Here is a 22,569-nt window from a genome sequence, read left to right as displayed (position 1 = left end):
TTCATATGTGTGCAAATGTTGGTGGGGCTAGTTGGAAATATCCTGTACATGAATTATGGGCCCTTCAATTCATGTGAAAGCATTTTTGGCCGTATAGAGAAAGCACAAGCTCCATCCAATGTCAAGCATTAGTCTAGACTATGTTTCCTTGCTCCACACTAGGATTGAACTCCTAGGGCCACAAATGGGGGGCAACCACCGATATTGGGCCAACTAGTCTCAGTTTTGCTCATTTTGCCCCTATATTCAAATAGCGTGCATGTACATGTGGAACTAAGATATTTGTACAAATTTATCCATGTTTTCTCATTTCATTCCATTTATGACACTTTGTTGATGGTTTTGATCATCCAAAATCATGACAAAATGACTGTCAACATCACTTGTAATTGCATCACATGCACAAGCCATCTTCCCATTGTGGCCTTTATATCTCGCTCAACCTAGTATGTGGACTAATCATCTGTTCATTTCACATGAAACCTTATTTGTCCACCAAAGATTGTCACTCAATTACCAAAATCAAACCAAGACTTTCACCAATAGCTTGATAAATCAAACCTTTACCCTCTTATTTTTTATGTTTCTTGACTCACCAATGTGCTTCGAATGTTGGTTAATGACCCCTTAACAACTTTTGTTAAAGCCTATTGTCATGATGATTAACAAAAATACTACTTCCTCCATTCCAAATTGTAAGTCATTCTGGCTTTTATAGATACATAGCTTTTACTACGTATCTAGACATAATAATCTATACTAGGTGCATTGCAAAATCTATGTATCTAGAAAAGGTAAAATGACTTATAATTTAGAATGGAGGGAGTAGAAAATAGTGACATAGGATGCCATGTTCAAGTAGTCTTCTCTGTTTCTCAGCTAGACACTACAGAACATGGGTTGGGTGCTAAATTCTCGCATGCCATGCATTATGTTGTCGACTGCCGCTATGCCCTGCCATTGAGTTGACATTGCATGAATTCCAGCGGCTACTAGCCTTAGGATGATGAACTTCATCCTTATCCTAGCCCCGCTCCCTCTCTTCCTCCACTTGTCCTGCCCTACCTCATCACTCTATTCTAATGAAAGCATCTACCATTTTCGAGCTCAAAAGCTCAACCATGCTGGCCTGCTCTTGCCCTTCTACTTTGCCTCAAGCCAAGTCAAGCACACCTCCAGCAATGCCATCATCTCCTCAAAGTTCTATGAATGTTTGTCGAGCAAGTCTTGGCCAGGTAGAGTCAAGATGGCAAACTAGAGGGGGTGAATAGTCCTTTCTAAAAACCAATCACACCGGCTAACCGAAACAAATGTGGAATTAAAACTATCGGTCTAGCTAAGACTACACCGCTCTATCCATATTCTCAAGCACCTTACAAAGATCCTAATTAAGCAACTAAGGTGTTGGGCTAACTAGAGCTCACCTAAACAATTCTAGTTAGCAAGGTCACACACACACACCTATGCAACTAGTACTCAAACAATCGGGGAGCTCATACACATGCTAGTATGCAAAGCACAAAGCCTAAGCTCACTACCAATGCTCAATAACAAGGCTACATACACAAGCCAAATTAGAGAGCTTAAATTACTTAGCTACACAAACTAAGCAATGTAACTAGCAATGCTACTCAAGCCAACTAGTTACGCAAGAGAGCAACTAATAAGCTACTAAAGAAAACTAACTACACAAGAGCAACAACAACACAAGCATAATATATGAATGAATAAATACAAGCTTGTGTTTGGAGATTGCAAACCAACAGGATGAATAATGTTGACACAATGATTTTTATCCTGAGGTTCAGTGGTTTGCCAACCACTTAATCCCCATTGAGACAAGCTAAAAGGTTGTTGTCGGTCCTCTTGCTAGTGGTGACCTGTAAGTCACACTCTCCCACGTGGAGTGCTTATCATAAGCTCTAGCACTTAACCCGACTAGACCACTTGTCGCCCTTCACGTCTCGCTCTACTAGAGTTGCTCTTCACGGCTTCCGTGGGTTGAGCACAATACCACTTACAAGCTCTTCTCGGGAGCACCACATAATCTTCTTGCTATCTCATGATGAAACGCACTAGAATCACTCACTCATAAGTGATTCACATTCTTGCAAGCACAACTAAGTTTAGAGGGCTCCCTCAAGCATGGACACTAAGTCCCCCAAGGTGCTCAACATCAGCCAAGGTTGAGCACCACCTCTCTTTATAGCCCACAAGGGCTAAAGAGCTGTTGCTCAAAAACTTAGCCTTAGGACCATCAGACCAAGCTTAGGACCGAGGCTTAGGACCATACAAGCGGGTCCTGTAACACCCTAAAAATTGCACCTTTCCAAAATAGCCTAATTTGATTTATTTATGCATTTTTGTGAGCATTCAAACTTAGGGAAATAACAATTTTATGAAATTAAAATCAACTATAAGGTGTAGACACATGTTGATGCATTCATGCTGCTGCATTGTTATTTTTGTGATGATTGGTTTTGATCCAAATGCCAAACTAATTCAAAATCTATTTGAAAATGGAATTGAAAATTGTTGAAATAAAAAAGGAAATTATTTTCCCTCCCTCCTCTCTCGGCTTTTGGCCTGCTGGTCTAGCTTCCCCTGCTCAGCCAGCCCTACCCCTTCCTCTCTCCCACATGGCCCTCCTATGAGGCCCACATGCTCCTTTCTCTCCCGCTCCCCTCTCTCGCCTCTATCACTGGTCGCTTGGTCCCATGCCCCGTCCTGACCAGTAGGCCCGCTCCGTCGGCCGCACACCCCGCTTTCCATCTTCAACCTCTAGCGCCTTCCATTTTTGGAAGCCGACGCTTTCCTTTTGTGATCGAATTCGATCCCGACTCGATCTTCCCCTTTCCATCCATGGCACAGCCCCTGGGCTATAAAATCGAGCCTCCGTACCCCGTTGCCTCCATCCCGAGCCCTCGCAGCAGCTACCACACTCCTAGGCTCACCGCTGCCGCTCTAAACCCTAGCTCTGCCGCCGCCGCCGAGTTCGAGCCGTCATTCTACCGCTTCAACGCTATCGTAAGCCCACCGCTGAGCTTCATGTCGAGTTTGTGAAGCCGCTGGATCCCTTGCCTCACTTTTTCTTGATCTCGGTTGGTCGCTAATCGCCACCAACATTTGCAGGTTCCTACCGTCTGCTTCTTCGAGTCGCTCGCCATCTTCATCCAGTCTCCACCCTCAAAAACCCTCGTGGTGAGTTCGCCATCTCCTCCTCTTTCTTCCTATGCAAATGTTGAGTCAAACCATGGCCTCTAGGGTCATTTTCATGTGCGCCAATGAGCTCCCTCGCCGCTGGCCATGGCCTAACACCGCACTAATCGTTTTCTCTAGCCAACCACTCTCCCTTCCTCCCTTGTGTCTAATCTAGGTCGTCCAGATCTAATCTAATGGCTTAGATCCTCCCTTACCCCTTCGCTAGATGTTTTGCTAAAGAGCCCCTCTCTTCTCTAGAATTCAAACCCGCAGTCCTCGGCTAGATTCAAAATCTTGATTTTGATTTATTTTATAATCTGAATTAAGTCTACGTTATTTATGGTTCTGCCATCCAGTTCATGTTTTCACCATATCTTCTCTGTTTTAGATCCGATTTGAGTGTAATTTGCATCTATGTGATCGTAGCAATGCATAGATTAGATTTATAAACTTTTCAACATCTTTTTCCACTGTTGGTGTACTGTTCTAATCTATAGTCTTTGTTTGCTATGTATGATTGCCTTTGGATGCTTGTATGTTGTTGTGTTGATCGAGTATAGCCGGCAGTACGTGGGAGACTAGGAGTACTTTGTTGATGACTAGGACTAGCAGGAGTTCATTGAGCAATGACACGTATAGCATGGGACTATCCTTGTTACCCACGCTTTATAATCATTATAATTCATGTTGCATGTGTCTAATTTTGTTACCCCTAAGGAATGATCTAGCTTTTGTTATCGTACCTTGACACCTATGGGTTACTTGAATATGGGTAGTTTTGCTAGTGCTCAATTTAAACAATCATGATCTTAACATTGACTAATGGCTTTATGCAACAAAGGATAAAACTTGCTTTTTAGCAACTTGGATATAGGGCGAGAGAGCTCTTGGCTTTTTACATGATGCTCCTGGCCCTCCCTAAGGACTTATCTATCGACAAAAGCTAGGATTTACAGTACAACCGTGAGAGCTACATGGCTCTGGCTTTAGTTCAGTAGAAGGATCTTTTCTAGCTTGTTAGTGGTTACCTTCATGGTACAAAAGGGCTTGACGAGTCGGGTATAGTGCGGCTTCTGTCCTTATGTGTATAGCCTATGCGGAATGTGCCATCTAGAAGGAGAGCTCTACATCTGCTTGCCAACTAAAAACCTAGCGGCCCTAACTTGTTAGATGAACCTTTGAAAGACTTCATAGTGTACCCTGCCTTTTCACCTTGGAAGTATTTTGGAAGTAATTAACCCAGGCATATGGACGACATGACTCACGATGAAAGTGTACAACCTCTGCAGAGTGTTAAACTATTATAACAGCCATGATCATAGTCACGAGCGACTCGAATAACTCACAGAATAGAGGATATTTATGTTGTTGATTAACTATGAGATAAAATGTTGATTCATATAATCATGTGGTTTAATTGGGGCTTAAGCACAACTATATGCTACTTAAATATTTAAATTGTGACTTATTAAAATGCTAACCATAGTAAACCAGTGTCATCCTTTTGAGCTTCATAACCCCATATTATTCTTGTTAAGTACGAGATGTACTTATGCTTGTTTATTTTATTTTACTACTTGGATAAAAATCCTGGATGGGTACCAGATTGCTAGATTCTAGAGCGTTTAGGCTTGTGATCAACAAGTCAGTTGTCCCTATGGAGTTGGAGTTCTCGCCTGAAGACCGGAGTTGTCTTTCCACTATTTGTTGTTTAGGGTTATTCTTTGAACCAACACATTGTGTAATAAAGCATTGTCTTTTGATATTACCCTTTATTTATAGCCATATGTGGGATTGACTTCCTGGGCTCACATATGGTGTGTATCTGGTTTTGTTCCTAAAATCAGGTGCTATAGGTTTGGTGCTCGGATTGCTGCCATGTGGCACTAGCTATTTGAAAGAGACCGTTGGAGCACAATGGCTACTTCACGTGCTCTCAAACTACCTCTGAACTTAGCTCTGTACTCACCCATAGGAGCAATGCACGCTAGGGTCCTGAGCTCTAAACTCACCCACAGGACCAATGTATGCTAGGGTCCTAAGCTCCGGACTCACCCGTAGGACCAATGCACACCTCGGTCCTGAGGTGTCCAGTAAGGGTCCAGACAGCATAATTTGCTCCAGACTTAGTCCTGAGCCTACCTCCGAACCATGCCTTCTGGGTCTGACGCATTTTGGCTGCTCTCTATCTTGCGCATTATTTTCAACCACTAGACCCACAAACCATGTCATGTGCACCACCAAACTGAGTCCTATACCTGAGGACCCAAAGCCCATGGTCCTGTGCTCTGCAAACCAGGGTCCTCAGCTTGTTTTTCATCTTTTTCAAACACAACTTCAATACCCTTGCTTCCATGTGTTAACATTATTGTGTCCCAACAAATGTGCACGTGTGTTAGCATTTTCGTAAACATTTCCAAAGGATTAGCACTCTTTTTACCATGCCACTCGTTTCTAGCAACTCATGCAAAGTTAGATCACTTGAGTGGCACTAGATGACCAATATGCAAACAAGTTTGCCACTCTTGATAGTATGACCATCTATCCTAAATTTGGTTATGCACTTCTCAACACAACCTTTGACCGGTGAAATGAAATGCCCTACAAATATACCTTTGCCTTTCGCATTCCATTTCATCTCCTTCAATGTTGATGCTACACAAGCACCAACAACCATCACAAATGATATGATCCACTTCATATCATCATGTGACCTTATTGGTTCATCGATCTTGACCTCGCTTGCTCTTCATCGTTGCCTCGATCCATCGGCGCCAAGTTCTTTGCTCAAGCTTCCCCGCCACGTGGTTTATCGCTTCATAGCCTCTGACTTGCCCTTCACGCTTGCAACCAGTCCATCAAGCCAAGCCTCATCTTGATCTTCTCCACCTAATCACATGACTCCATGTCATGTTTCTCGTATGCAATGAGCTCTTTCATCACATGTGTGAGCTTTGCAACATATCCAAGCCATTTTAACCTCCATGGCATGTGTTGCTCACACTAGTGTACCTATGGGCTAATTACCTGTGTATCTCACATAAACACATATTAGTCCACCTAGGTTGTCACTCAATTACCAAAAACAAACAAGGACCTTTTAACCATGTTCCCTCATACTGATGTGGTTGTGCTTTATTTGAGCAGCACCAGCTACCACCCATGAATTCCACTCACCTCCAACCCCGCCTCAACCTCACCAAGCTCCTTAATTAACGAAGAAAGAAACCCTTCTGATTTTTTGAGATAGAAACCATTCTAATTTCTTGATTGGGAGTGCCCTTATGAACCTGCTCACATGTTAATTAAAAGCATCTAGGCCCCTAATTTAGTTTTGGTGGTTAATGACGACATAATCATTCTGACTAATGTGTGTTTTTGTAGTGGCATTACTGTAGTGCGGTCACAATAATGATGACTAATTGGGGAATCATGGTTTTCATGCCCCTATTGTTGGTATTTGTTTGGTGTTTAAAGGATGAGTGCACATATTATGGATTGACTAGTTCTAAGTGTCAATGGTGTTGATGGACACTTAGTTTAGTTATAGGACTTTTGTTTTTCCTTTGGCCATACTATAAATGGGGTATGAATGGGTAGTTTGACCTAGTTGATTCTAGTGAGTGGATGTAGTGCACACTTGTGAAATCTAGTGCTAGATAGCTCAATTGAAGCCCAAGATCGATCGAAGACAAAACCCAACTCAAAGAGGGCAAAAATTGGTTGAGTTATTGGTGGTCCTGTGGATGAATTAGACGTGTTTGGTGTGTACTGGACCTATACACCGAACGTGCATAGTGCTTCGGTTTTTAGTCAAAGAATAGTAGCAGCACTCTGGTATCTGGAGGATGCAGACTTGCATAGGTGCCCATGCTTTCACTGGGTGTGTCTAGTGATGCACTGGATTCCTCACCGAACATGAGTTATAGTGAGGGTTGCAAAGTGAGGTTTGAGACAATGATTTCACATGAGGTGTCCGGTGAGCATCGGACTGGTTGTATTGTTAACGACTAGTTTCAAAACTAGCCATTAGAACATGCACTGGACGTGTCCGGTGTAGAGACAAGCACAGCACCAGATAGGTCTGGTGCGCCCGTGATAGCTGAGTAGAGGAGCAAGGATAGTTCCTTGGCTTGGGGCTATATATAGCCCTCCATCTTGTGCATTTGAGGTCTCTTGTCATTTTGAAGATTCACCTACACCCTTGTGTCTCCAAGAGAGAGCTTTGGCCTATTGGAGTGATTTGGATTTGCTAATTCAAGATTAAGGACTCCATTAGTGCTTAGAGAGTAGCAAGTGTGCATCCACTCTTCTCATTAGGCTTGGTTGGGTCAAGTGAGAGTTTGTGCTTGTTACTCTTGGTGATCGACATCACCTAAATGACTTGGTGGTGATGGGGAGCTTGGTGATCTCTCTTTGGAGCTTGTGAGATACCCAACTTATTTTGTGAGTGGTTGTGGGCAATTCACCATGTCGGAGTGACAAAGAATAAGCCCGTAGAGAGCACTTGGTCCTTGCACAGATCATGGGGGAGCTCTACCCTTGCGTCGATGCTCTGACGAGGACTAGTGGGGGAGTGTCGACTTTCTGATACCTCAGGAAAACATTGTCGTGTTCCTTTCCATCTCTTTACATTTGTGCATTTACTTGATGTATTTACATTCTTAGAATTGTCATGCCTTTGTAGGATTGGAACTAGGTTGCAAAACTCTTGTGCATAGGCTAGAAACACTATTAGGCACAAGGGGTGAAAAGGCCTAAGTGATTGGTTTTAATTCGCGAGAATTTTAGATTAGACCCCCTCCCCCACTTGGGCATATTGATCCTTTCATTAATGATGGCCTGCCTAGGGTTGGTCAACATGTCATTAGCATAGTTAATAATAATCACTTTCTTGATTAAGCTTGAATAATTGCTAAAATATTATAACCTTAATAAGTTTAGCTATTCACACCTTAATCTCATTCTATGGTAATTAGTGAAGTAACTAACTTAAGTAAAATTAAGTTTATCCTAGCTTGTAACCTATCCTAGAGCACCTCATTTTTTATGAAGTGGTGGGTTCTTAATCTTGGGTTCCAGATTGGGTTTTTGGAAGGGTCAGTAGTGGTTTGCTACCTTTTGACAATTTTGTTGAGTCTGCATTGGCATCATTAATTCCTTTCATGGGAGATTTGCAGTGTGCAAGCTGAAAGCGTATTAGTTCAAGGGATCAGAGGAAGTTTCTAGGTAAATATGGAATGCCAAATTCTCGTAATTATCTTCTCTGTGTGTTTGTAGTTCCTCATAATTTTTTGTGGTGTCGAATTTCCAAAATTTAATGGAGAATTTGAAGTTTGTGTAGCCTTGTTGGGAACTTGTGAGATTTAAATGCGAGTTTAAAATATTAGGTGGATTTCTTCTCAGGATGCTTGTTGCTTGTATCACAGTTCTTCATTTTCATCTAGTGTGGGTTCTTGGGAGGTATTAGCTCTTGTGCTTATGGATGTTCGGATGGCTTCTTGTTCAGTATCGTCTTGGAGGTGTTGGGCATTCTTGTTTCTTTGGTTTTGCTCCAGGTTAGTTTTGGATGAGCTCACAATGGGTGTTCTTGCTTTATTTCTTAGGTTTTGCTCATTGTTGGGTTTTGGTGAGTACGTAATGCTAGACATTTGCTCGAGATTTGTTATTGGAGGGGTCAGTATTGGTTCGCCACTTGTTGATAAACATGCAATAATCTCGATTATCTGGTTTGCACATTTGTAATTCTTTTCTTGTGAGAATTTTCAGCTATCAAAATTTTAAATCTATTGTGCAAGGTTTTAGTGTTTTAGTTCACTAGTTAGAGAAAGTGTAAGTAAAAGTAGGATTCTTATGATATTGCAATTATCATCTCAATTTTCATGATTGCTTGATCTTCTAATTGTCATCTCAATTTTCATGATTGCTTGATATTGTAATTATCATCTCCCTATGTTTGAGGTTCCTCATAGATTTTGGTGGCGATCAAATTTCAAAAGTTTAAATGAGAATTTGAAATTTGTGTTTCCTTTTTGGGAACTGGTGAGATGTAAATATGATGAGTGATCTAGCTATACTGGTTTCCTATCTTTATGAGGCTCTTATTAATTGTTCTCAATGAACAAATTATAATATTTTCATGCAAAATTTTGTTAACAATATTAACAAGTGACTAGCTTTGTTCATTCTAAATCGACGTATGCTTTTGTGTAGTTGTGTATGGTAATGTCTTTGCAATTCTTCTTCTTGTCAAATTTGTTGGTGCTAAAGTTTATGATATTTGAGTTCTTGAAAGTAGACCTTCTTTGAAGTATATATAAAAGTCTAAAGAGATTTGTAGCCCACATATTTTATCAAGTGGTGACTCTTGCCTAGCAATCTCTGTGATTTATTGAATAATATTGGATTGCTAGATTCTTCTTAGGCCACTAATATGTTTATTACAATGTTTCAATGAACATTGAGCTATGCAGATGGAAAGAGTAGGAAATCTAGAAGGAATGATACTTCAAGATCCAAGTGATGATGATCCATGGCTTGGTCTTACTTTGGGCCCAAGTAAAAGTGTTGTTGAGGAGTTTATGCGAATGAATAGGGAGGAAGCCCATGAAGAACATAATAGGAAGCCCCCAAGTAAGTCTTGTCAAATGACATTGGTGGACTCTACTGATGATGAAACATGGCTTTAACTTAAGTTGTCCAGAGCAAGGAAGGTCCACTGCATGTATTGCGGCAAGCCATTCTATAACCGGCAAGTTCTCGGTGGACATATAGTCAACTGTAGAAGTAAGAAAAGTTTTGTATTGCTTGTTATTTTACTGTTAATCACATCTTATAGATTTGTTATGTTATTATATATTACTATTTTACTTATACAATGACATTTCATTTCAGAAAATCAGCCTTCAGATGGCCCTACGAAGTTGTATTGCAAGCACTGTGCAAAGGAGTTTCCTTCTTTAGCAGCCATGTCAGGGCATATGGCTAGTTGCTGAATTGCCAATGCAAATATCAGTTAGTTAGATGAATAAGAGTACAAAGAACCATACAATTGTAAAACATTCAGGATGTTTGGTTACATTGTGTTGAGAAATCGGTGCCTCGATTTGCTCATCGTATTCTTGGGAAGTGAACCAAACTGATGCCACTTCTTTTGTGGACCATACACTCAGACTCTTATGAGTAGACCTTCACACTAATACTAATATTGGAAATCAACTCTCAACACAGAGAGAATTCAACTCTTTATTCACCGTGAACTTGATACAAGGACTCACACTTCTTCACATGTCTATGGTACCATACTACTCTTCATGCCGACCTATCATGACATGTCACTATTTGGCTTCGGTTAACTTCACATGGTAAGTGGGATCGCAGGAGGTTAACCATTGCTGTCCTAGATCGAGGTCTTGTGCACTACGTAGTGTGAATGCAAGTAAAGCAGCAAAGTTGTTGCTAGTAAAAGTCATTATGTCTGCTTTTATTTCAGTGGAGCACTATTTACAATGCCCAAATTACACTGGGTGGACCAGAATGCTACTGCAGTATAGCTAGATCCGAAGCATGTTCCTAGCACCGTAGGAGAATTTGGTCCTTTCGGTCTGAGTCCATACAAGAAATTTATTCATAGAATATCTTTGTATATTTTTAAATTATAAGTTGTGTCGCTAAAGTTTCCTAAATAGAGAGTAGGATTTCCAAAAACTTCCATAGTAGACGGTGAAAACTGAAAAGTCCATGGGATGGCATCGTGCTGCGGTGTCCGAGTGATTCATCGTCTTCCCGGAACCAACTGGCCGTTGGGTCTGAGCCCGGTGTTTGACCCAACCACACCACGCGGGACGGGGCTCCGACCCCGCGCCGACCTGGCCGCGACCGGCTCACTCGGCCTCGCTGCCGTGCCGTACCATACCGTGCCGCCCTGTTCATCGGGTCAAATCCCTCGTCTTCTTCCTCGTCGCTTCCTCTCCACCACCTCCCCACTTCTCCGCCTAATCCCCAATCCGGAACCTCACCGCGGAGAACCCCAGATCAAACCCTTCCCCCGCCCATTCCCTTTCCTACTCCCATTCCTCCAGTGCCATCCGTTTCCTCCTTACTTCCCTGCCCGCCCGAGGGAGAAGACGAAATCGGGCGAGGAATCGGGACCGACCGCCGAGGTTTCTTGATCCGGGCGCGTGATTCGCGGCGCCCAGGCACCAGTGAGAAATCAAATCAAGAACGCGGCAGGGGAAGGCCGGGGAAGTGAGACGAGGGCGCGGGGAGCAATCAAGATTGCTTCTTGGAGCTGTCGGTTCCCCCGCGCCAATGACGGATCCGGCCGGCGGCGCCCCCCGCTCCCACGGCGCCGGGCTGGCATGCCCCCTCTGACCGCCCCCGCCTGCCGCCGCGGCTCCCGATGCTCGTGTGGTCCTCGGGAGCAGGAGAGGGAGCAGCGGCCGTCGTGGGCGGCGGCCAGGAGCGAGGATGCAGATCCGGCTGTCGCCGAGCATGAGGAGCATCACCATCTCCACTAGCCATGGCCTGCTAGACTTGATGAGGCTCAAGGTCGCCGCGCGACACTTCTCCTACCGCACCGTCTTCCACACCGTCCTCATCCTCGCCTTCCTCCTGCCCTTCGTCTTCATACTCACCGCTGTCATGACGCTCGAGGGCTTCAACAAGTGCTCCTCACTAGGTACGTGCGCCAGCAGTAGTTGCAGCTGCTGTTTCTGTCTTGTAACCATGCATATAGCTACTTTCAATTCCATTCTCCTAATGATCGCCCGTTACTGAAATGGCTGCTGCGTGCTGCTACTTCCATTCCTGAAATGTTGTCAGTACTGAAACAGTTTAGATAGTGCATTGCTTGACTAGTGATGCTCCATGTGCATGTGGTAGCACGAGATGCCTGATTCGGTCGGTGGATAACAGGAACGAGGCTCGGGGGTGTTTGGTTCAATGGACTAAATTTTAGTCCATGTCACATCGGACATTCGGATGCTATTTAGGAGAACTAAATATGAGTTAATTATAAAACTAATTACATAGATGGAGACTAATTTATGAGACGAATTTATTAAGCCTAATTAATCCGCCATTAACACATATTTACTGTAGCACCACATTGTCAAATCATGGACTAATTAGGTTTAAAAAATTCTACTCGCAAATTAGCCACCATCTGTGTAATTAGTTATTTTTTCGTCTATATTTAATACTTCATGCATGTGTCTAAACATCCGATGGGACAGGGACTAAAATTTTCATATAGGAACCAAACACCCCCAACTTGGCGTTCTTAACCAGATTTTTTTGTTATGTTGCGCACATGTAACTGCATTGGTCATGATTGGCGTGCCTTGTGCTGCTCTAGTGCCTCGTGGGGCAGCTTGGTCGCATACATCTGATGTGCTGAACAACCACCAAGGTGCCATCTTGGTTTGCTCAAGCATCCAAAAACCGCTTATTTTGGCATATGTATGTAAAAGGTTACTCTAGAGAACGGTGGCTGCTTATGTGCCATATTAGGTTGTTGCTGGTTTGAGGCTATATGCAGCTCAGCATAGGGTGGGTTCTCATTATTTGGTTATTTGTTACAACACAGCATTGTTCAATGATGAATTCTGTTTATAAAATGTATTATATTCCTGGTCACTTGTTACTAATCACCAGCTGCTATTTTCAGATTGTCTGGGAAGACGTTTAGGTCCGCGCCTTCTTGGTAGGGGAAATGATGGTTCCATGGTACTTATATGTCCTCTATCTAATCTGTTACTTTCTTCCATTTTGAGGATTTGCTTTATTTATTTGAACTTGTATTCTAATGTGCAGAGGCTTGTGAGGGATTTGTATGTGATGCTTGATGAAGTAAATTCTGAGGAAGCACCTCTTGATTTGAAGGTTCCAGAAACTTTTGATGGATTTATCTGGGACATGAAGAATAATGATTATGATTTAAGGTCATTTGCTTTTAAGCTGAAGGCTACGGTAAGCTAGCTTATTTCAGCCCCCCCCCCCCCCCCCCCCCCCCCCCCCCCCACCCCCCACTTCATTTAAACATTGGCAGTACTTGCTATGCAAACATTAGACTTTTGGCAGTAAACCGTTAGCTTGAGTCAGTTCTTAGTTAATGTTGTTTGGTCATGTACAATCAGATTTTGTCATAGACACTGAATGTCCTTTTTTTTACAATCTAACGAGTATATCACCTATACTTTGCTGTGAAATTATTTATTGGCATTTTGTTGTACTATCAACAGTTCAACACTAATGAAAATATTTTATACACTTGCATATTGTCCAAAGGGTAGTCTAGGAACATGTGTTCTATAAAAGGATCTCTTTTCAGGTAACAATGCATATGGTTTCAGTGTCCCACAAACTTACGCCCTTTCACCTGAATGGTATCTAATTGAACCATGTCCCAAGTATTTTCAGATCTGATGGTTAATAACTAGTCTTGATCAAATGATGTAATCAGGATTCTACATTAGGACTCAATTTTGGAGTAAAGAATGATTACTAGCCTCCATCGACCTGACTCTAAATCTTAAGTTATTTTACAGCAGATCAGTATGCCATAGAAATTGTTAACTTTTTTTTACTTACATAGCGTCCTACAAAGCTAATGCACTTAGTGTGAGTGGTTGACAACCTAAAATTTTAATATCACCTAGTGTGTCATGATGATACCGATACAACTTTCTCTACTTTGTTCCTATTAGCAAGTTGCTGTTCTTATTCTGATTTTCCACATTATGCCGTGCAGATGGAGAGCATGGATAAGGAATTGAGGTCATCAAGGTTATCGGAGCAGTTGAACAAGCACTATGCTGCAATTGCTATTCCTAAAGGCCTTTATTGCCTTTCATTACGTTTAACTGATGAATACTCCTCAAATGCCCTTGCAAGGAAACAACTACCACCCCCAGAGTTGGTGCCTTGTCTTTCGGACAACTCCTATTACCATTTTGTTTTAGCATCAGATAACATCCTTGCAGCCTCAGTTGTCGTCAGATCAACTGTTAGATCATCACTGAAACCTGAGAGGATAGTTTTCCATGTTATTACTGACAAAAAGACCTATCCTGCCATGCATTCATGGTTTGCTTTAAATTCTCTCAGTCCTGCTATTGTTGAGGTGAAAGGTGTTCACCAATTTGATTGGTTAACAAAAGAAAATGTTCCTGTACTTGAAGCTATAGAAACTCAGCGCACCGCCAGAGATCGTTACCACGGAAGTCACCGTCCAAGAACCAGTGCTAGTGATAGCTCAAGGGTTTTTGCAGCCAAGCTGCAGGCAGGAAGTCCAACATATACTAATGTTCTCAATCATATTCGAATATACTTGCCTGAGGTATTATAAATTTCTTCTGAATATTGTTTTACTGTTTCTTACTTAAGAGGGAAGGAAGTCCAATTACAGTTTTTGTCTGCTCTGACATATTTGATGAACAAGTAATCATGCTAATTGATAGAAGGATGGTTTGAAACAATAAAAACTGCAAAAGAATTGAAAGTATTTTAGTCTTTTACTCTGTAGAATTACCCACTGTGGACCTGTTCTAGTTTGCTGGTCCTTCTGGGATCAAGAAGCGATGCTGCCCTTTTCTTGAGGTATCTGGAGCTTTCTCTGCATATAGTCTATATATACAAAATTTGTATATGGTACAAACTTGTTCAAAATGCAATTATATTTGTTGACCTACATCCTTTTTTTGCTGAAAGTTCCACTGATTTAATCTGTAATCTGTGGACGCAGTTGTTCCCAAGCCTCAACAAGGTCGTATTTCTTGATGATGATGTCGTTGTCCAGCATGACCTATCACCACTCTGGGATATCGATCTAGCTGGGAAGGTTAATGGTGCTGTTGAGACTTGCAGAGGTGGAGACAGTTGGGTGATGTCTAAGAGGTTCAGGAATTATTTCAACTTTTCTCATCCCCTCATTGCAAAAAACTTCGACCCTTCAGAGTGTGCTTGGGCATATGGTATGAATATTTTTGACCTGAATGCATGGAGGAAGACAACAATCAAAGATAAATACCATCATTGGATCAAGGAGGTAAGAATAGATATCTTTTTATGGCCATTTTATAGTATAACGAGTTAACAGATATATACGAACATAATTGTCTTTTACTTGTAGCATAGTTCCAAAAGACACCAAATAAAGAAAAAAAATCAATACATGCCTTCTGATTTGCTTAAAAGTAATCGAAAAAGCATATTTGAGAGAAATTTTATCAGCATTACTTTCCAGTTTAGTTGATTATTGAAACTATCTACAGTCTAACCTGTATTGTTACATTTGAAAGTACGAATTGATGAGCTTCCATTCTTGTTCCTCTGCATGCAGAACCTGAAGTCAAACTTCACACTTTGGAGGCTTGGAACATTACCACCAGGCCTTATAGCATTTAAAGGCCATGTTCACCCAATTGATCCATCATGGCATCTGTTAGGCTTGGGTTATCAGGAAAAGACAGATATCAGTAGTGTTGAACAAGCAGCAGTTATACATTATAACGGGCAAAGTAAACCGTGGCTAGAGATTGGTTTTAAACATCTTCAGCCATTTTGGACAAAATATGTGAACTACTCAAATGAATTCATAAGAAACTGTCATATAATGGAGCCTCAGTTGTAGATTGTCGTGACAATATAAATAAAAGCATATATTAAGTGAAATTAAATTCGTTATTTTGGAGATCAACAGCAGAGAGTTTATGAAGGGTAACCGGGGAGCTCAGTAATCCCCTCACATGGTTACATGCGCTGATGGAGAATATTCAATGAACAGAAAGGAAATGTTATTTTTTCCCATTTACTCTAGGACCCTTTTCCTTTAATTTATTCCATTTGTATCATAGCTCATGAAATTACGATATTGTTTAGGATGGTTCTTTTGTATTTGATGGAGCAATATATAAGTTGAATTGATGGTAGTCCCATCATTATTGTAATTGATGAAGAGTATACACAGTTCACCATGTGAAAAGCATGGATTTTGATTATGCAAAGCAAACATTGTATACTTGTTACTTATTCTTCGGTTCTCTGAAGCCTGATGATCCCAAAAGACTAACCATCTGTTTTTGTGAATTCCATTTGAATCAACATTTTTTTTTTACAGAAGAAAAGCCCAAAAGACTAACCTTCTGTATGCGTGAATTCCATTTGAATCAACATTATTTTTTTTACAGAAGAAAAAGCACGGATTTAACTAATTTTAGTCATTGGAAAGATCAATACAGCTGTGAACAGAACGCAATTCACTGGCACATCAGCAAGTTCGATGGCACAGTTTCCTCTGGAATTTGTTTGATGCTGAACATTTCTTTTCTGAGATGTTGATGAACTGTACAAAGTACAATGACATCAGTAATTCAGTATGACATCACCTGGAGACTATATTCGTTGGGAAAATGTGGATGGCCCAATTGGGGCACAAATCAGAAAACGAACACATATCTTTACAGTGACCTTGTTCTTCAGAAATCTCTATTATATATATAATCAGAAAACCTCGTGACATTCTATCTCAAAACTACAGATTATCATCGGCCACAAGCTTCAGCCTCAAAGTCAGGGAAGACGACAAACGCAATGGTCAGAGGGGCAACATAGATTGGTGAGTTAACTGAAACTTCCACTGGATGCAATGGAGGGATGTCACCATCTTCAGTGAGCTCAAGAGGAACTCCATTCAGCAGCATGGTCCGGGCAAAAGGGTTCCCATCTTTCGCCGAGAGATGGTACTCCTCCCTCTTGGAAAAGCCATCGGAGGCTTTGCTCCCGACCCAAGAAACCGTTCTTTTCAGGCCATGGACAAAGGCATTGTCCCTTCTGATCCCTCGCCCTTCTGCGAGATTGACATTTAGGTCGTTCCTGACTGAAACCATGAAGCCCATGGTTCGGTGCAGGTTCAGCAAGAGAAGAGCAACACCACCCTGTAGTAAAAATATTTTGAAAGCCAAGAATCAGCCATCTGTTAATTTGAAATCCCATAAAACTCAGCTAAAAGGCTGACATAACTGCAGTTGTGCACTAAGATTTCAATATTTGTTTCAATTAGTTAAGCTTGTGTAGGCAATCATTGAGTAATCAACATTGTGTTTCTAAGAAGACATCTTAGGGTAGACTTGTACCTTTTGCTTTGCGCAATGCACATAGGCACGCAAGTACGAAGAACCACTGATGTCTATGGAAAGAACACGCGTCCCCATGAGCCGATGCCACAGCAAGGCACTGAACAGATACTATGGTTCAGTCCAATGCATATGGAAGTAGTAAATCAAGTTTGTAGCGGCATATTTGGTATACACACTTACCTGTAGTAATCTGGGTTTGGTACAAAAGTGTCGGTGTCAAGAAGACCGTAATTGCCACCAATCAGCGTCTGTCTACAATAAACCTTGGTGTCATACTTTGCTGACTGACCCAGCTGATCAAGATACCTAGTGGAAACACAGACGTGAGAGTGATTAAAAAATAATGATGGTAAAGATGTATTTTTTTTTTCATCTGACAAGTGATCACCAGAAGCTATTGAGAAAAGTATTGGACACGAGTCGGCTGCCACTATTATATGCACCACCAGATTCGCCAACCCATGGAGCAGACCACGGTCCATGGCGTTGTATGGTGAGTTGGAGACTTCTGAATGTATCGGAGGTCCGGCTCAGATACTGTGGGTTCAAAATTCTGTTTGGAACTTGTGGATCATTACCTAATCAAGATTGAAATTAGCACAATTATGTCCCCTCGATGTAAGACAAAAAACAAAAATTTCTCAAGGAGTAGAGCCAAAATAATATCTGGAAGGACTCACCAGCACCAAGATTGTAAATATGATGAGTCATTGCATTGAGAACATTTGGCCCGGAGACATCGAGAAGCTGAGCAAACCATTTTTGGTCATAAAATCCTCCTGGGGCTACAACCAGTGGTTTGCTGGAATCTCCGTATAACTCGTTGATGATGGTTTGAAGTTCAACTAGGTCTTTTCCATATTGTTCAGCTGACACACTCGCACCAATTCCACTTCCACTCAGTTCATTACCTATGACACGAACACAGCATCTTATATAAGCATTACATGAATATAATACATCCCCAACTCCAAGAGCATTAAACAAGAATTTTATAACATTGCATTACCAAATTCCCATGAATCTATAGGATAGTTCTTTGAAACAGTGTATTCAATGAATTCTCGAGCATTGCTAGAATTCCAGGGACCACCCCAAACACCTTTTCTTGTCTGCTGTCGTCCTTGAAGCGCGTTGAGACCAAATGTAACAACTGCACTGAAGGGAGAAAATAATGTAGAATTAGAAAACAGATATGTGAAATAATATGCTATTTCAAAGCAACAGAATATGGATATCCTTGATGTAGGTTTATGGAAAGAATAAGTTACAACATGTGGTACATTCGACAATCCATACTATAGTAAACCTCTTCAAGAAAATGCAGAGAACGATAAATAAACAATTATAGAAGGAAGGACTCACCCAGTATTCAGGAACAGATCATTAATATCATCCCATCTTTCCAAGGTTATGCATCCTTGAGAAAACCCAAAAAGGCCACTTGAAACCTTTGTAAATGGGTCGCATGACGATCCTAAATTTGGTGTGCCATATAACACTTGATCTTGTAAAGAGCCTCCAACTCTGATTCGTAGTGGACTAAAGGCTACAAGAACAAGAGTGGAAAAGGAATATATTCAAGATGGAAATATGCTGTCATCATCATATTATGGAAAAGAATAGTATTTTTTTTGGTGGCTTGGTAAATAAACATGGCATAGACTACATAATGGTACATTTTAGCAATACATCAATCATACATTAGATGGGGTATACTCTACCAATGTTTTGCCTTCTAAATTTAGGTAGTGTAAGAAATGATCTCCATATGTGAGTTCACCATTGAATGTTGTAGAATCACTCAATTAAGTAGTTAAAGATATTCACCTTGGATAGCTTTAGCCAACAAAGAATTAGTCAAGTCCTGGGAAAATTCACAAAAGGACCAAAAATTAGTTTTCGCCAGTACCAACCACATGATAAAACGGTTGTCTTGGGAACTAACCAAATTTAAGACAGAAGCCCTTCCCCATGGACACTGGTCGTAGTTACACTTCTCTGGAGGCCACCAATCAATGGTGGCGCAAACAAACTCATCACTGGTCGAAGCAATCGTCTCAGAGCCTCGAACGATGACAGTTACATCCGAGTAATCCTCTGATAGAACCCGCGCAGGCAGACAGAGCAGAGGCAAGAGAAAGAGAGACCATAACCTCATGCTTCCAGAACCTGCAAACGGTGGCATCAACCAAAAAGACACTTCCCAATTAGAATGGCTCGGACTTATTATAAATATATGGGAAATAGTTGGTAGGGAAAGGTCTAATTTCTACTCCATTTGTAAAGCTGAACGTGACTCCTGCCGTTTCAACTTTGTCTATATTATCTGTTCTTCTTTTAAGAGGTCAGAATTCAGTACGTGGAACTGTTCAGCTTTCTTTATTGAACTATTTAAGTAGACCACTTTGTTGATGTCTCAATCATGAAGCTATGATTCGCCCTATGGCACTAAGTCACCTTGAAATATCTACATTTTAGAATAGGATCAAGATAAGTTCATCTATGTCTTCATGTAGAGAAAAACATTTTTCCTTTTTCTCTGAGAAAGGAGGAATTTCATCAGTAGGATAGAGAAGCAAAAGCACTCAGATCCACAAAATGCTTCTCTCGAATTGCCAGCGAAGGCCCCGTGACATTGTACTTTGCTCTCTGAGATGGGAAAGAAACCTGCACCTTGTCATCCAAATCGAACGAGACTCGCATAGAAGGAAACTGAATCCTCTAAGAGCACCCCAATTGGTCCATGGAATCACACAAAACTCTCTCCCTTCCCAACAACCAACTGAACAACATCGAACCATGAACTGAAACAGCGCAGCCGCGCTACATCCAAACACCCGACGCCCGCGGCAACCCACTGCAGATTTTATCTACTGAACCGAGTAAATAGAGCTGAAATCCAAGAGAGCCGGAGAAAAAGCCATCATTACCTGAATAACCGCAAGGAGCCCAAGAACGCCCGCGAGTCGGCTCAGGTGCTCCCCAGACCGTCGAAGAACAGGACCTCCTCTCGTCCCAATGAAGGCGACAGGGCAAATCAAGAAAAGCTCGAGTCTTTCGCCGCAACCCCAGGCCCCCGTCAGCTGGAATCAGACGCGCGGGGGTGGCTTTTTATGATCGCGCGCAGCTCGCGCTAGTGGATAAAGAGTGGGGGTGCGGGGAAGAAGAGGCTGCAGATTCTTGAGGAAATCTCGGCGGTGGTTGCCGCTTCGCTTTGTACTGTGGTCTGTATCTACTCTCTCCCTTCCAAGCTACTCCCTCCCTCGCCGAGAGAAAGCTACGCAGCTCCTAATTAAGTACAGCAAGTAGTGGGATTTACTACCAAACAGCGATGGTTTTGTTCACATCACTCGTGTCCTGAAAAGTCACAGCTGCGTTGTTCTTTTCAGGGAGACTGTGCGTTTGTTTTGTGGGCAGAGGACTCCTCACCAGAATCTGAAGGCAACAGAGCGGGGATTAAACAATCACCGTGTCTATAGCCTGTAGGCCAGGCTGGATTAGGGGGAGAGAGAAAAAACTATCCTGATTCCAGACCCTGAAATGGTGTTGGGTGCAGAGATGGGATCAAGGTTCCAGAATGGCAGAATCCAAATGTTCGACTTGGGCCATGATCGGCTAGCCAGAAAAACGGTTGATGTTGATTTGTTGTGAGAGAAAATACTGTTACTTCGCTGAAATGGTACGGCTGATAAGTTCAGGCGAACAAGGCCTTGCTTTCTTGAAATTTGGAAATGGTATTATGGAACTTGTAAAAGAACTTTGCTAGAGGAGTGAGTCAATTCTATGCAGCTGCAATTGGACTTTCCTGGTCATCATTTCTTGATATGCAACATCTCATTGGACTGCGGAGAGCTGGTCAATGGTGACAGCCGGATGTGGGGTTAGTGGCAGAGATGTGGGCCCTAGGAGGCACGAGGCAATATGGTTGTTCGCTTAAATTTATTAGCCTGATTTATCAGTCAATAGTAAAGACATTCAGCAAGCAAGTATTATTCCTCGAGTTCTTTCTTTCTTCTTCTTTTCTTTTGATTGCTTGCTTACAACCAAGATAAGCATGCTCTACCTCGTAATGATGAAACAAAACAGCATCAAGGTTGGGAAATGACAATTGTCGTCCAGATCCATGGCTTGAAGAAAGAGCAAGGGTTGGGAGGCTTCTGAGATTTGGATAGGGATGTCTGCTTGCTGCTGCAATGATGCAAGTCGGAAGTCAAAGTCTCACGTTTGATTCTGAAATGGTGAAGATGAGGGGGCGTCCATGGAAGTCAAAGATCGACCGAATCCGCATCACCCTTGTCGACGCAAGATGCAAAGCCCGGGGATGTGCTTTCTATCCACTTTCCTCAGCGTGCAACTTGCAGCTTTGGTGAAAAGCAGGAACGGGAGGGATGCCTGTAGGCTGTAGCTGCAGCTTTCCCATGGTTGAAAGCTTGCATCCGATGATCAGATCCCTCGGCCTGTTCGGGAGGCCGTATCGTATCGTGGATTATTTACTGTTGGCTGATTTAGTGTAAGAGAAGAATATTATTCCTGACTGAAAATTTACGATAGCAAGCGAACAGGTTGCCTATCCATTCCAGTAGACCTCTCACGTCAGTCAGACCATGATGTGCACGTGAACTAAACGGCCACTGTTGTCTATGTGATCCCGAATTCTGTCAGCATTGGTTAGCTGAAACAAAAAAAGAGATATGCTAAATTGTTTGATTTGATTATCTTCACATAATTCTAATAGCCACAGTTGCAGTCCTAGCAGAGATGTGTGGCTGGTGGTGGTCAGTTTCCGGATGACCAAAATGCCCTCTGCACAAACATGTTCTTATTTCTTAACCATCAATCCCCTGTTCATTTCGCTGAAATTTGGCCGTTGCTGATGCTGATTTATTGTGAGAGAAAAACAATGTTCGTTCGCTGAAAAGTACCACTGGAAAACAGGGCATCGCCTTCATTGTCATTCTGATCTGATATCACATGTTGCATTCCTTGTAGATATATTATGTTCTTAATGTCTTCATCAACGCTGATCTCTCACACGCTGCATATAATTGATTCTCTCTCGCTTGGTACATGTGCAGTGGCTGTAGCCCGTAGGAAGATGCTCCAAATGGCATGCATGCATGCCACGTAAGGCATGCTCATCCATCTATCCACTTCAATCCAAAAGCACGTCATATGCATGCTTCCTTTGCCTCTTACACAAATGATAGGATATGCTACATATATGCTC

General features: G+C 42.0%; 2 protein-coding genes across 3 annotated transcripts; one reads left to right on the top strand and one right to left on the bottom strand.

Moving 5' to 3' along the window:
* The first annotated feature begins 10,804 nt into the window (after window positions 1-10,804).
* Window positions 10,805-16,269, top strand: LOC136509547 (probable galacturonosyltransferase 13). 2 transcript variants are annotated; one of them, XM_066504311.1, is made up of 6 exons: window positions 10,805-11,881; window positions 12,872-12,930; window positions 13,018-13,173; window positions 13,955-14,542; window positions 14,729-15,250; window positions 15,545-16,269. In XM_066504311.1, exons 1-6 carry the CDS (start codon window positions 11,671-11,673, stop codon window positions 15,833-15,835), a joined length of 1,827 nt encoding a protein of 608 aa, XP_066360408.1. In that variant the 5' UTR covers window positions 10,805-11,670; the 3' UTR covers window positions 15,836-16,269. The 2 variants fall into 2 exon arrangements, with proteins under 2 accessions (XP_066360408.1, XP_066360409.1); XM_066504312.1 differs by having other exon boundaries at window positions 10,849-11,881; window positions 14,948-15,250; window positions 15,545-16,266.
* Window positions 16,270-16,490: 221 nt separating this feature from the next.
* LOC136509548 (heparanase-like protein 1) lies at window positions 16,491-20,697 on the bottom strand. The gene is made up of 10 exons (XM_066504313.1): window positions 20,273-20,697; window positions 19,288-19,511; window positions 19,170-19,206; window positions 18,705-18,888; window positions 18,349-18,497; window positions 18,020-18,250; window positions 17,728-17,917; window positions 17,520-17,645; window positions 17,337-17,436; window positions 16,491-17,138 (listed from the first exon to the last, which is right to left on the bottom strand). Exons 2-10 carry the CDS (start codon window positions 19,498-19,500, stop codon window positions 16,746-16,748), a joined length of 1,623 nt encoding a protein of 540 aa, XP_066360410.1. The 5' UTR covers window positions 19,501-19,511; window positions 20,273-20,697; the 3' UTR covers window positions 16,491-16,745.
* Window positions 20,698-22,569: the final 1,872 nt, after the last annotated feature.

This window comes from Miscanthus floridulus, chromosome 15, assembly GCF_019320115.1.
Source record: "Miscanthus floridulus cultivar M001 chromosome 15, ASM1932011v1, whole genome shotgun sequence".
Classification (NCBI taxonomy): domain Eukaryota; kingdom Viridiplantae; phylum Streptophyta; class Magnoliopsida; order Poales; family Poaceae; genus Miscanthus; species Miscanthus floridulus.
The sequence above is the reverse complement of the archived record's forward strand: the minus strand, read 5'-3'. Positions and strand labels throughout refer to the sequence as shown.

Bases quoted from the DNA above. Each gene is read 5' to 3' on its own strand.
- LOC136509547 (XM_066504311.1), top strand. From the start codon at position 11,671: ATGCAGATCCGGCTGTCGCCGAGCATGAGGAGCATCACCATCTCCACT. The intron at 13,174-13,954 runs GTAAGCTAGCTT...TATGCCGTGCAG, and splicing joins CTTTTAAGCTGAAGGCTACG to ATGGAGAGCATGGATAAGGA. The intron at 14,543-14,728 runs GTATTATAAATT...TTTACTCTGTAG, and splicing joins TTCGAATATACTTGCCTGAG to AATTACCCACTGTGGACCTG.
- LOC136509548 (XM_066504313.1), bottom strand. From the start codon at position 19,500: ATGAGGTTATGGTCTCTCTTTCTCTTGCCTCTGCTCTGTCTGCCTGCG. The intron at 18,498-18,704 runs GTGAGTCCTTCC...TTCTCCCTTCAG, and splicing joins GATCTGTTCCTGAATACTGG to TGCAGTTGTTACATTTGGTC. The intron at 17,139-17,336 runs GTACAAGTCTAC...TTTTTACTACAG, and splicing joins TGCATTGCGCAAAGCAAAAG to GGTGGTGTTGCTCTTCTCTT.